Consider the following 15,097-nt stretch of genomic DNA (forward strand, 5'->3'; position numbering starts at 1 on the left):
CATCATCAAGTGTGTCTTCTTCCTCATACCTTTCCTAAAGACATCAGGTAGGTTGTTTTGATTTCAAGTTTTTAATAAAATTTTCATGAAGCACCTTCCAATTCAAATGTTCAGATTGAAGTATCTCAAGCATTTTGCACACATTCAGTTGGATAGTAACATTAAAAAAAAACAAAACAAAACAAAAAAAAAAAACAGCCCCTCTTGCCTAATCGAGTTAGCAGAAAAAGCATATTCTCTCCATTGGTTTATTTTGAATGTTCTACTCACTGTTGCTCTCCCTAACTCTTCTACGCATGAAGGGAGCTATAGTCAGACTGCAGAACAAAACCTGAAGAATCTAGTAGAAACACCAGTTACAGTATACTTACAAATAAGATAAAAGCCAGATACTTAAAATCTGCCTGGTACTTCTTACTTTACTTGCTCTGTGAGAGGGTATTGTGGCACAAAATACAAGAAAAAAGAGTCCATGTAATGTCTCAATCCTGTATATGGAAAAGAATGCCCTACAATGAGTCATTTACTCATTTAAAAGCAGTAAGTAGCTTTTAACATCTTGGACAAATTCCCATCTGCTCTCTGCTTCCTTTAAAAAAGGCCTTGAAAACTGAAAGAGGGGGGAAGTGATATATTTTGCTATTGCCAACACTACAGCTATTTAGGCAACAAAAGATGTATTTGTTCAAATGATTTTTTTCTACACAAATCTCATGCCATTGCCTAAAAAATCAGCTATATTCATAATATATCTCTTACATTGGTTGAAGTTTCCACTGTAACGGAGCTACTCTGCTAAGGGGACAAGAGAGCACAACAGGCAAGGGACCTTCAAAGCAAACTGCTTATGACAACTCCTATGCTAAACTGGTTAAGCTTGATTTTTTTTTCTTGTCAAGACTGTAGGAAAGTATAATACTCTGCTCAGTTCTGGAAAATACTACAGGTAGGATTGCTGCATATAGAACCCTGTCAAGTAAACAGTTTACTACACTGGAAGAAAATGGAGCAAGGGAATTTTTTTTTTATTATTATTTGTATAAAATATATTGTTCTTCCAGGCTCTACTGAAATAGTTTCTATTTAATTGCAGAGAAATCCTAAGAAGGTTACAGCAGTGAAACATTAAAATTCTAAGGGCAACTAATAACATTAAAACTTTATAGCCCCAGATAGAATAATTTAGACAAAAACAACATGAACATATGTTTTGTGTAATAATAACAAACATTTATAGCTGTCAAGAGAGAAAAACACAGGTTTATGCACACCTTAATGGCGTGCATGGGTGAGCATGAGTATATTTAAAACATAATATATTACAAAATTGACAGCAGGCATGACTCTTCTGGGTACTATGTTAAATCAATGAATAAATTACCAAAAGTGTGCTGTGGCTGTTTGGATGTGTAATTGAGCTTAACGTATGTAGTGTTATTTCAAAAGAAACTGTTCAAGGAGTTTCTAGACCAATCCACCATGCATCTTTACTAAGCTGTTTACAAATAACAATAAATGAGACTGTCTCACAGTAGGAAGGAAGTTTAGTTATACACATTATGTAAATGGAATAAAAGTTAATTTTAATATGTTTTTCAAGAATTAAAAACAAACTTATAATAATATTGCTAGGATTTAGTGAAACAGAAATCAACATTTTTCATGTTCAGCTTTAGATTTATTTAAATTGGCTTATGCTCTACAAAGAAACATCTTTGCAGCAAAGGAGCATTTCATGGAGCAGCTCCACTGAGATAAATATGGATGCTTCATCTATCCTGAAGAGTAAGCATCGAGGCCCAAATGAATTAACTAGCAAAAACTTGAACGTAAATACATTCTGTTTTTTCCCTTAATGCAGGGCTTGTCTAACAGATAAACAATGTATTTTAAAAACATTTTATTATAATAGAAACCTGTGAAAGTAACTTTTAAACCTTATTGTTGTTGACTAGTTAACATCAAAAAATAACAGGCATTGCAAACTAGCCCATTGATTGTGAAACGCAGAATAGCAGGCATATACTTCTAGTCCTTGTTTCAAGTCTGTTTCATCTTACTATTTCCAGAGCCTATAAAATAAAAACTGATCCTACTTTCTTGTATTTCTCTTTCTGCATTGCAGTTCTAGTACTAGTTGGTTATTAAATAACGTATTTTCCTCCGTATTTTTCTCTCTGCTTTCTCACCATTTTTCTCTGTTTCATAAGGGATTATAACCTGTCAGCATCAGCTATACTTGTGATGTTCTTAGGGCTCATAAACTCATGGATTATCTTTGCATTCAGTTCTAAATGCATGGCTCTTTTCTACAACACAATTGTAAAGAAAAAGAGGATGAAGAAATGAAGTGTACATGCACAGATGAGCTATTCTTTCTCTCTGGCCTGATGATGGTTCATAAAGCATGCTATGGGGTGATTATAAAAGAATATGGCATACCACCTGTCTCCAGGTCAGAAAGCCCTTTCTTCATTTAGAGCCATCTTGGGTTAACTGTCATTAATGTTTACAGCTGCCCATGGGATATGGCTAAGTACACTAGTACCACATTTATTTTTTTGCAGTTACTTCCAGGTGTTTAAGGAACAAGTCTAAATTTCTAAATGTGATGCAGTTCCCACTTCATCTCCTAAATTAGTTACATTACCCTGGGTAAGTATAATCATCAATAAATTAGGAGCAACTGAGATGTTATAGGGAAGGTTTAATTAAAAAACCTGGCAAAGCACTGTAGAATTTATACAATAATAGTATTATTTACAAGTTACTAGAGCTAACATACAAACTTGCATATGCTTTTACTGTAATCATCTTGAAGTCTTTTAATAGGTAAGTCCAAGTTTTGGCAAGTATTCTACTGAAAATGTTGTTTATTTTGTCATACTATAGATACGCAAAAAGAAGTCAGGTCACACAACACTCAGTGCTCTATTTTGTTGCTTACTAATAGAATAGCTAAAAAAAAATTAACAAAATCTGTAACATCACTCTGAATCTAAAGTTTAAGGGTAGCCAAGTGTTTTATGCCACAAGACATTTAAGAACAAGTCAGATTTTAAATGCAGGATATCCGAGTAGATTTTTCCTTCAAACATTCTTGTACCTGGTCTCCCTTTTGTGACCACCCCAGTGAAGAACAGCTGCTTTATGTATACAGCTGAGACTAGAACTGAAAGATTCTACAGATTAAATCATCGCTAGAAAATGTTGTTCTGAAAGACTAAATTAAGAACTGAAAAAAAAAAGGAAATGCCACCAAATCATACTGAATATAAATGTAATTAAAATATTTTTAAAGGAATAAAAACATGCAGAAGATAAAATTTACCTTTATCTAGCTGTATCTTTGTTCACATCAATGTTCCTTTTGTTCTCTATTACACATTTAATCACTCTTAGACATCAACCATAACAGTAAAAACTCAAATACTGAGCTGATAATTAAACACAGTAATATTTATAAGATGTTAGTTTATTCTGTAGATATGAACACTTAATTTAATGCACAAATACAATGAAAGTAAAATTTCTTTTGAAAGATCAGAGGAGTGCCATGCCAGTCACTCTTCAATTGCATAAAGGAATAATTTTTGTTTTCAGAGCAGTAATATAATTTTAATAAAATGACAAAGATAGAATGCTATTAACCAAAGCAACAATCTTTTAGCAATGACAACTGGCAATAGCGTCTATATTAAGTTGTCATTTATAAAATACAGGGGTTCTAGGAGGTGGCATCAAAAGGTGAAAACTAGCCTTATAAACACATTTAAAAAAAAATATAGTGGAACAGTCTGGCACCAAAAAAAGAAAGCATCTCAGTACATGATGCAAGCTAAGTTTATGCCACTTGACCCTGAACTACCAGAACTAAAACAATCCAAATAGGCTAGTGGAGCAAAAGGAAACCTTGTAAGCCCAGCTTCTAGCTCGTATGCCACAATATCTGAACAGTTCAAAATATTTATCATTGAGATGACTGGTAAACAGCACATTCAAACCTTATGGCTTATTTGAGCTTAGCAGAACCCTTTGGTCTGCAAAGCAGCTCCTAAGTCTGTAAAGAGTTGGTTTTCACTCCTGATTGCACATCTGCCTGAGCCAGGTTCTGACCAGGACAAAGTGATGCTCCCGGGGAGAAGAGTCCCCACACATGCCTGTGTTTTGTTTGGCTTGTGATCCTGTGAAATCATGAACTACTCTGAAGAACAACAGACAGCACAGAGTGCAAGGAAGCAGAAATAAGAAATGAGGAATGAAAGCTAATTGAAAAGACAGAAAAATTCCAATAACTTGCTTCATTAGTGACTACTATCTATCACTATCATTACTATCACTATTTACAACCACAAACTTGTTCCACCAAGACATTTTCAGTCAGCTAGACTTCCTTCTTTCCATTTGCTTATTTATGAATTTGTTTTAGTGCATTCCATCATTTTCTGAGTTAAGACTCAATAAACAGATAAATGAAAAAGGCTTTGTTTCTTCTGTGGCTGTACGAAGCCGGTTTTGAATGGGCACACAGGATCCTGAGCATACAGGCATAAAAGGGAGAAAAGCAAGACCTCTGGTAGGCTATCCTGCCTTCATGGGTCAAAGAGACACAAAATTTCTGCTTGACAGTAGGAGATGACCAATCTTCAGTAAGATGAATCTGTGCATTTGTGCATGTGTGTTACTAGAAACTCATTAAATGTGTATTTCTCTAAAAATCTGAGAAGTATGTGAAGAAGGCAGACAGGAATGAGAGAAGCCTTCCACCAATATTCACTACGGAAAATACTTTCTATTGAAAATAACAGAACAAAAATGCTTCTGTACAGTTCCACAGAGAAAGCAGAAGGAACGGACATGGGCAAAAATATAAAATAAAGGTCTTTGGGTGGTTAATACTTAGTTTAAGTCACTTAAGATAAATGTGTTCATATGAATACACGCACAAATACACTGATGTTTTTACATTTTCAAATATAGGCCAAACCCAACTGGGAGTTCTGGCTAAATAAAACTTGTCAGAGTTGGTCCGGTTATGCATGTAAAGTTACAATAGCCTAATATACTTTCAGAGTTTCAGATAATAGTGTTCAAAGATTCAAATAGCATTATGATAAAATTTGCCCCTTGGGCGTATGTCAGTTTAAATATCTGTTCTCATCAAGTTCTCAGTCTGCACTTGTTCTCAGTGGAGTGATTTAGATTTAAAACATCTTTCAAACTGAACTTGATCTATGTTTTAATAGAAACTAGCCTTCCTTATTCTTAAAGTCAAAAATCATAATTTTTTTGCTACCAAGTGTTTCAGCATAACTGCTTCAATTAAAAGTGATGGCTGTTAAAGAGCCCACAGTTGCCAAAATGTAATCAATAGACAGCATCTAGAATCAGCACTGTGTAAAAATGATAGAAGTATACTATAAAGACCACAGATACTCTGGAGTCCTTGTTCACATCTTCAATAACTATATGACTTTTGATATTTTTGCAGTAAATATTAGAATATGTCAAATTAAAAATGTACATGTTTTAAAACAGGATGAGTATTGTACCTAATTGTAGAAGTAATTTAGCTCTTTACAGTTTATACTTTGTAGCTAGCTTCATAAACCAGAGAGGATGTTACTTTTAGATTAAGTGGAAAAAAATGAGGAGCTCTGGTACAGTTTTAGGAATCTGGCTTGTTAAAGATTATTAAAATTATGTCAGGTACCAGGAAATAGTGTCATACAGAAAGCTGTGTGCTAAAATGGGAGCCAAGTTTGCTTAACTAAGACTTCAGGGACACAATTTCATGAAAAACTAGCAAAATATTTATTTAACCAGTGATATGGAGAAGTTCCAAAAGAGCTCATGTAACATGAAGAGGTTTAGGATGGAGCACCTACTCAGATCTTCTGTTATTGCAGCCCAAACACTGGCTGTTTAGCTTCCTTCCTCTCTCTCCTCCTTGAAGGGAGGTTCAGAGTTAGACAAAATTGTTCCTCCTGCCCACTACAAGACACAGAATTAACAACTTGGGAGAAACAGCTTCTAGGAAATAGCAGAGAATCTACCATATGGAAGCTGTCTGCATAACCAAGAGCCCTAAATCTTATGTTGGGCATCTTTGATGTTTTTGCTTTCAATCACCTAAAAAATAAATAAATAAAATATGTGACTACACTTATCCTAAAACACCTTTCTGGTTCTTTTTATTTGTCCACTCTAACATGAATTCCTTCCGAAAAATCCTTCTTGTTACAGAAATGACTAGGTCTGTACACATTCTAGCTGATGTCTGTAAAATTAAAAAACATTACAAAGCAAGGTATTAAAAATTAAGCAAACATGAAGTTTCTAGCTACACTGAAAGCCACAAATATTCTTATTGCTTTGTTCTTAGGTTCTTTTCATTGTTACATCAACAGAGCTTGTTTTGATTAGCTTGTGAATTCTTAATACATGTTTTCAATCCTGAATTTGGATAACAACTAATACAAAAAAGAACACAGTTGTATTTCTTAGACTAAAAGAAAGTCTTATTCTGTGCAAAACCAAAATTTTGCCTGCTGGTTTATGGAAGGATTTGTAAAAAACACTACCTTTTCTATCCATTTTACCACCTCATCTACAGTTCAAACCTCCACCATAGAACCTGAATGTCACAAGAATGTCACATCCTGAGGCATCTCAAACCAAGAAAAATAATCACTGTATATGCAATCTTTCCTAATATGGCAAAATTCATGGCGTTGTTTGTATTTAAGAGTAAGATCACAGTATCTTTAATACAGATTTCCAAAGTTCCAAAAGATTCAAAATTGAAATGTCACATGAATGATTTTAAACTGTTCAGCTGTTAGGCACAATAATACTCTATTTATGTACAGACAGCATTATAAATATTCAACAATTTAAAGACTATGCCTTGATGGCAACATAGCAGAACCTTCTGTTCTAATTACAGGAAATCACTTTCCTTATTACCAGCTTTTGAAGTAGTGAATGGTGAGCTACTGACTTGCTGTAATACTTTTCAGCACAGACGTACTTTGTAAGGTATCATAAGGTGATATTCAGCAGTGAAAAGTAGTAACTAGTTAGCTGTGCCCAATACTACTACCCAGTTCTAGACAGAGGACAGTAATGCATTCAGCTGAAACTACAAAGAATGAAGGTGGCAGACAGTAATTGGTGATACTGAGTAAGCCTGGATAAAGGTGGTTGGAAATTCAGGTTAATGTCTGATCTACAAGGTGTTGCATTCACAGCATAGAATTTTCTCATGTAGATGGCGATGTGGCTCATTATGGACGCAATCGAGAAAATAACATCTACTGAAGTATCAATACCAACTTTCCTTCTACATTTATCTTCCAAGAAAACGCTTGATTAAGCTATGAGATAACCATAGACCAGGATAGCATGTGTATCACCAGATGAAAATCCTTTTCCATATGTCTGTACAATGTCAGAGATGGAAGTCTGAGTTCCATTTCATTATCTTTCAAATTGTTACTGATGAAGTGATGGCTATTTACGTGACACTTTACGCCACAACATGAGATACAGGATTGAATGCATGTATCTGACCCTGAGTTTGTGAATGTGGAAGAGAGAGACTGCAAGTGAAATAAATTCAATCTGGAGTCCCCTGTGACTTAAGAAACTCCAGCAATCTAAGTAAAATTATCCCTCTAGCATACGCTATTCCTGCCCTTTTGGCAGAAGCAACTAACTAAAGGAAAAGAGAATGAAAGCCAGTTACATGTGCCAATACATGTGCCATTTGACAACTTCTAAGTACCGACCACTTCAATACTATATGCAATACTCCAATATACAGTGCATCAAAAACACAATTTTCAAAGCAGTTATATAAGTAAAAACACTAGATTCTGAACTCAGGCTTTCTGTTGACAATATGCGAGAAGACTATTCCAATAATGGACTTTCCCTGTTTTTAAATAATGGAAGATAACAAAAACCATACCAGTGTGTTGGCTTCAATATTACTATATATGCATCATGCTGATGTCTGCAGATAATCTAGTACCGATGAAAAAGACACGGAGAAAAAGCAAAATATCTAATCACAAATACGATATTTCTCTGCACTAGTTTCAAAGATGCCAAAACACTTCATTTGTACATTCCTTGGAAAAATTTGTACATCAAAGGATGACTTACAAGTCTGTAGTAGTAAAGAAAGGGCTGTTACTCTCCCCAACCTTCACTCTGTTTTGTTGCCCTTTTTTGCAAATTTAGCCTCGTATTAAAATACTGAGGAAGATGTCATGGTTCCAGACTGCAGTGTTTATTCCACCCACGAGGTCTGAGACCAGCGTCACTATTAAGACTGTCAAGGACAGTGCCCCGAATCACAAACTGTTTTTAGGTATTAAACACCTTCAACAAGTTTTCATTTTTTTTTCATGTAAAACACTTTTCTGTATAATGAAGACTGTTTAGAATGGTTGCAGAAAAAGTAAACTTATGCACAACTGAGTGGGAGATTTTACTGGAAGTGTAGGATGTTTAATTACGTATCAAGGGGAAATTACACCGGTTTTCTTTTTCACATTTATACAGAGGTTTGTTTAACCACTTCAAACACTTATCCTGAGAAGAGGATCTGTCTACTAATTCTGTGATTTTAAGTTTACTTTATTAAATGTATTTTTACTTCTTCTTCTAATATTATTCAAAACATTAGTGCTTCTACCATTAACGTACTGACAGACGTGCATTATAGAGTTAAGACAATCTTCTCAAGAGTATTTTTTCACCTGTGACAACTAAGTCAGATTTCAATGTTCTAAGAATTAAGCCCAATATCTTAACCAGTTTCATGCTCGTTTCTCTGAAACTGGAATGGAAAACTACAAATATTTTCATGTAATACAGTAATTATTCTGGAAAGGAACACATTAAGAAGTACAAACTACATACATATTTCTAGTGTAAACCATTTTTTTAATGTACCAGCTTTTAGGTTCTGATATTGTGCTCTGAAATGTTACACAAAACTTAATCCAATTTCATTGCAGAATAAAAATGTACAGACCCAAAAATTATAGTCATAAGCTAACTATCCAAATGCATACTGTGAACAGAACTTGTATCTGGTCCTAAGAATACTATTCCATACTATTTTGAATGAAGGAGAATGCCCATTATGGACAAATGTTATTAGCACTTGTATACTTTTAAAGTACATTAGTTACATGGGTAACTTAAATGTCTTCAGAAAGCAATGAACTTGTACACCAAACTACAAGCTAAATAGGCCATTATCATACTCAGGCAGAAATTCTCATAGCTACTAGGTAATAAAGTACATTATTTTTCGATACCGTTGTTCATTGAGAGCAAGAGTGTCCCAGTAGGCCTTTCTTTATGAAGAGGTGGTGGCCACATTAGAAGAATGTCAGTTACAAAACAAGGGGTCTGAGACATTGCCAGAAGGTGAAAAAAAATATAGATCATGCCTGTGAATTATAAGATTATAGAATCATCTAGGTTGAAAAAGGCATTCAAGATCACCAAGTCCAACCATCAACCTGGCCTGCTGAGTCCCATCAGTAAACCCCTTACTGACACATCCGCAGATCTCTTAAATACCTCCAGGGATGAGGATTTCACCTCACGTTCCCCGGTCACCCCTTTCCAATGTCTGACCAAATGGTAAGTCTTATGGTAGAGACCAAAATTTGTATCAGGTAAATTAATGGTCACATCATTTAGACTATAAACTACTTAGAAGCTTTTTCAGTTTGGTAAAAAAGAGTTAATTACCAAGATGCATTCAGGAATATTTCAATATACACAGTTACTCTATTCTGGTATTTATGCCGATGTATCACAAAGATATACAAATATTCCTCCTCATTTCCAGGTATTTTGGAATTTTAGTTACTATTACCATCAGGAGAAAACCCCTATTGTTAACAAAGTGTTCAGGATTCTGAAAGGGTGACAGTTGTATTGTATGAGACATTTACCACTAGTAATGTTAGATCTTTGTTAAAATGTACAGTTGCAATTTGAGATTTATTTTTAAACATACTTCTCAATGGGGTAAAAAAAAAAAAAAAACTTACATGATCCAATTTAAGATGAATACAGTAGTCATTTGTTTATTTAAAAAAATAGTTTCAGTAAATACATAAAGATCTCATTGCATTTCTAAGATATAATGCAAAAAATGAAGTACAATAGAAGAGTTTACATATCAGCAATATTGAAAATCCATTAAGTCTTCTATAGGGATCACCACTACACTGGATTTAAAAGTATAAACTACTAAGAAACTTACATACAATTAAATCAAGTCTCATAAGCAAAATCTGAATTCTTCAACACAAATATGGATGATGTATTTCTAGGAGTGAAAAATCTCCCTCTCTGCCTTCCACTTGCTTGCATAAGAGATGCCACAGTGCTATGAAAACATGTTTAAAAGGTCCTAAGGGAAAGGTTTCCTAGGGTCTTTGAAATTCCTCCTTTTCCCATTTCTTTACAGATTTCTAACACCAACCCTGTTCTTGTAGTTTCTCAAACAAGGCAAAAAGAAAAATACCCTCTAGATATAATCTTTAGATTTTCTATTATACGTCTCAGGTTCCTTTTGGCTTTTGAAGTAAACGCAAACTGAAATCTACAGTTATATTACCAACTGTATTTTAATTTTAGTTAGTCTTTCAGCATCAAGAATATACAGTATTTGACAGCACTGTTGCCCATTCTTACAAGAATCATATAGGGATGTGATTTAATTAATGAAATAACCTGAAATAACCTTTTTGGTTGATCACGTATGTCACTTATGTTTTTATTTATACAGTTGTAGACACAAAAAAAGCATTGCTTCAGGTTTCTATCTCTATGGTAAAAAGCACAGGGCAAGGAGCTACTACTTATCTATGTAAAAATTTACTGTAACAAAAAATATACCATCATTTTCCCTTTTCAAGCAAATATAATCATATTTATAATCATTTTGAGCTAGAATTTCCATAATTTTCATAGCAAAATCAAGCTGGATTTTAAAACACTTTGTACGTGTAATTTTGATCGAACAGTTAGACTTTGAGCCATGGATGAATCAAGCTGTATAGAGATAGAGACATATTACTTGCAGGTGTAAACCTACCTTTGAGCAAGTCTATTTACTCTAATAGACCTAACTATGAAAATGAGAGTTCTCCACCACCTAATTCCTAAAGTAAAAGCTATATGACACAGGAGCATTCTCCACCATGGAAGTGACTAGGCATATTAATTCAAATATTGCCTCCTCCTAGGAGGTGTTTTGTTGTTGTTTTGTTTTTTTCCTGTATTTTTTTTTCAGTTATACTTGTCTCTTCCTCTACCATCTCTGAGATTATTCTTGCTGTGTAGAATTATGGTAAGAAAATATCAGAACATTCAATATAATCCTAGCCAAAAGCCACTGCACAAACTACTCTCTAGAAAGCACTGAATATCAATGCAAAGACTTGTCTGGCATCAGAATCTGAAAATCTACTCAGCACAAACATCTATTTTTTCTAGAAACAGAAATCTTGAATTTTTCTATAAATTTCCGCCTACAGTATCTCAAGATGTTGGTGCTACTGGACTCCCCACTACATTATTTTTTGCTTAGAATGCAATGGAAAAATCAACACCTTCTACTGCAGCCTCCCGAACACCTTTTCAATTGATAGTAATAAAAGGGCACGTGCCCTATATCATAAGTTTATATTGTGTGTATTGTCCCTACACTTCCTGTACCGCATTGAATAAGCACACTTAGTATTCAAAATGCTCTCACAAGTTTCAGGTTGCTAAGTACTATAGCCCTCTTTGATAATTAATATCCACAAAATGATTATAGGTGTTGATACTTTATTCTTAAAGTACTTGTTGTATTCAGCACATGCACTATTATGGAGAACTTAGAGGAAAAAGATTTGTGAAAAGGCATATGACCTTCTTCCCACTACAATGGCCATCCCCTAATTAAGCAATGCATCTGATAGTCATTAACAGGAATGAGATAATGAATCACTTTCTCTCTTCTTTGTTAATTTGCTGTAACCAAGCGGCTAATGGATGTCAGAGCTGAGTGATTGCACTGATTATAGTGATTTATAGTTGCAACAAAACAATTTAAAACCATTCTGATTATTCATGTTAAAGATGCTTTATGTTTTGTTTACTAAATGTTTTATGTTCCCCCTCATGCCCCTCTGCACACAATGAGACAGGTCTTCCTGGAAAACTTGAAAGTTCGAAGATTTTTTTATTGTTTCAGAGTCAGGCATTTCATTTTGTTTATAAAAAAAAAAAAAAAGTTTACCCAGTAGAAATGAAAAGCCTTAGGGTGGAAAGAAAACTTCAGTGGTGCCTAGTTCAAAAGAAGACGGAAATAAGAGGAAATAAGGCAAACTTCAAGCCACTTACCTTAGGGCTCCCAGTCCCTTCCTCATTCTCTGCAGACACATCAGTAGCCAGTATCTCTGCTTTGATGATATCCAGAGCCCTAAGAATCCAGCTGTGTTGCCGTTTGATTTGCCTCTGTAGTTCCTTCCATTGACTTGCAATCATCTGCAACATGTCCTTCAGTCCTTCTCCAAAATGAAGGGGAAAAAAAGTAAATTTTAAACTCAACTGCATCTTTAGATATTATCCCTTAATAAAAGAATTAGTAGGATATTTAAAAGAATAAATAATATAACAATAATTTAAACATATTTCCTCAGAAACGAGTCCAAACATTACTATTATTTATCCTGTAAACAATATTATAGGGTCAAAACATTTCTTTCAGCTATTATGTTAAATTTTGATTATATTTCAGCTTAAAATTTTTAAAAAAGGAAAATCCCACATAAACTGATTTCTAGGCAGTAGGGTGTTTTCTGTGTGATTTCTATGGTGCTCACACCCTCTAATATCTAATTTTTAAACATATCATAACCTTCCAAATATATTTTCTTACCTTCACTTCCTGTTAATATTTCCAGTAGTTTACACATTACCACTTTCTAGGTATGGGATGACATGCACTACCCTTCTCTCTTATGACTTTTATACCCTTTTGGAACTATGCATACAAGTCACTGAATTCCTATACTTTTCACAACAGGGATCATCTGCCTAACATCGTGAAACAATAGAGGCACGATGTATAACATGATCTGAAAAAATGTAAACCAAAGGATAACTTCAACCTGGGGAAAAGCATGCTAAGTAGGCAAAAAAATAAGATGGCATTCGTAGCAATATATGCTGATTAAAACCCTATTATCATACAAGTCACGCAAACATCTAAAAATATAGGGGGTGGTAGGGATAGAGAAAGGAAAATAAGTATATCACTCCCCCTCTCCTCGATTTAAGGCCTCTGCAGAAAAAGAGGAGCCTAACCAAAGGAAAAAGGCATTTTTAATTTTAATCTATTCCTCATAAATATATTACAATCAAGTAAGAATTAGTTTAAGTGGCAAAATAAAGCTTTACCAATGCAATTACCCATGCAGGGTATGTAAAAATATATATGTATGTATTTGAAATCCTAATTCATTATCTTAATGTTATTTCCATAGCACCTACATCAAAGAACGTGTCAGTGTGAAGTTTTCAATGATGTGATTTCAATTGAAACTCAGCTGAGCAGCAAGACCAAAATAAAATGAACAGACTATTTGCAGGCAGTATTTCATTTTATAAGTATCACTGCATTGTATGCAGTATATGAAACATTTATAAATCTTGAAGGTCAATCTGATAATGTAAATATTAATAATACATAAGGAAGTGAATATATGCAGTAATTTACAGCAATGCTTCTTCATTCTTTAATAGTCTGGAGACATAAAGACTTGCAATATTTCAGAAGGATTTACCTGATTTGTGAGATACAATAAGCTCAAGAAGTTGACGTCCTTCTTCTACCACTGCTTCTTTTAAAGCACAGTGGCTATCTACATTCAACTTAAAACTCTGAAAAAGAGAAAAAAAAAAAAAAAAAGGAAAAAAGAAAAAAAAAATCAGCATCAGACACTGGGGAGGCAGTTATCAGAAAACACACGTACAAAATTACTTGCTGTTTTTTATCAAGAACCACATCCCTATTTACCCAATAGCCAAACTAATTTGTGATACTAAAAACTATTGATATTTTGGATCTGGGCTCAAAATGTTTCCATTAGATCAGCAAAGTGCATCTGTGTTGAAACGGCTGACAAATCTAGAAATTCATTAGGTTTTACGAAAAGTCACAACCCGTAGGCTATATCTGGAGTAACAGTGTTCTATAAAATACACTAAATTTATGCCATCACATATGAGCTCTATTTTTTTTCAGATTTCTTTGAAATGTTGGTGATAGCACTATTTATGAAACCATAAAAAAATACAGCATTGAATATATTGGCCTTATGTGCACTCATACAAATCTATTAATATTGTTTCAGAGTTAGTTCTCATATCCGTTTTCAAAGAACAAATCAGACTGCTTTAGATCTCTGCATTCTTAATTTGTAAAGCATGTATTTTTCATCCTTTTTGCACTAACAGTTTTTACTAGTTGTGCAATTCTGTACTTTTTTTTTTTTTTTCAACAAATTGCATTGAAAGCTGGTAATAGATAGAGGAACTGGAAACATGATCTACTCTGTGTTATGCCATTTTGCAAACCACTGATAATTTAGTTGGAGAAAATTGTGAATTATTTGGCAGAGCTTGTCACTCATATTTGCATGTAAGAAATAGAAACAAAATATAATAAAGAAAGGAGTTCTTGCTGTATTTAACTGTAAATCATGTGCAACCCTGAACACACACATGGAACCCTTGTTCTCTTTGAAATGCCTACAGAATGAATGAGAACAATATTTGACTCCTTGGAAGAAAAGAGTTTTGCTCTCTCATGGGAATGAATTAACTGGCAGAGATTAAAGGCTATTTTGCAAGTGCACATTTGTAGCTTCTGGTTTTTATAAAGCTTATTTATACTTCTCCAAATGCTACCAACCATTCTAATACTGAAGTATCAGACACCACAAAATACTAAAAGTCCTCCTTTCTTAGGGAAGTGACCATTTCCTTTCTTTTCTAGCTCCCA

The 15,097-nt window shown here is 34.1% G+C and overlaps 1 protein-coding gene across 4 annotated transcripts in view; it reads right to left on the minus strand.

The window, feature by feature from the left end:
* The window catches only part of AKAP6 (A-kinase anchoring protein 6), a gene marked incomplete at its 5' end in the record, with an annotated part of 224,730 nt that overhangs the window by 128,856 nt on the left and 80,777 nt on the right, over positions 1-15,097 (minus strand). For 3 of the 4 annotated variants that reach the window (XM_084287749.1, XM_084287752.1, XM_084287750.1), the window contains 2 exons: positions 12,433-12,599; positions 13,878-13,974. In XM_084287749.1, coding sequence (XP_084143875.1) covers positions 12,433-12,599; positions 13,878-13,974 — 264 coding nt within the window. The remainder of the gene's footprint in view (positions 1-12,432; positions 12,600-13,877; positions 13,975-15,097) is intronic. The other variant, XM_084287751.1, reaches the window with a different exon arrangement.

This window comes from Netta rufina, assembly GCF_964035555.1.
Source record: "Netta rufina genome assembly, chromosome: 5".
Taxonomy (NCBI): domain Eukaryota; kingdom Metazoa; phylum Chordata; class Aves; order Anseriformes; family Anatidae; genus Netta; species Netta rufina.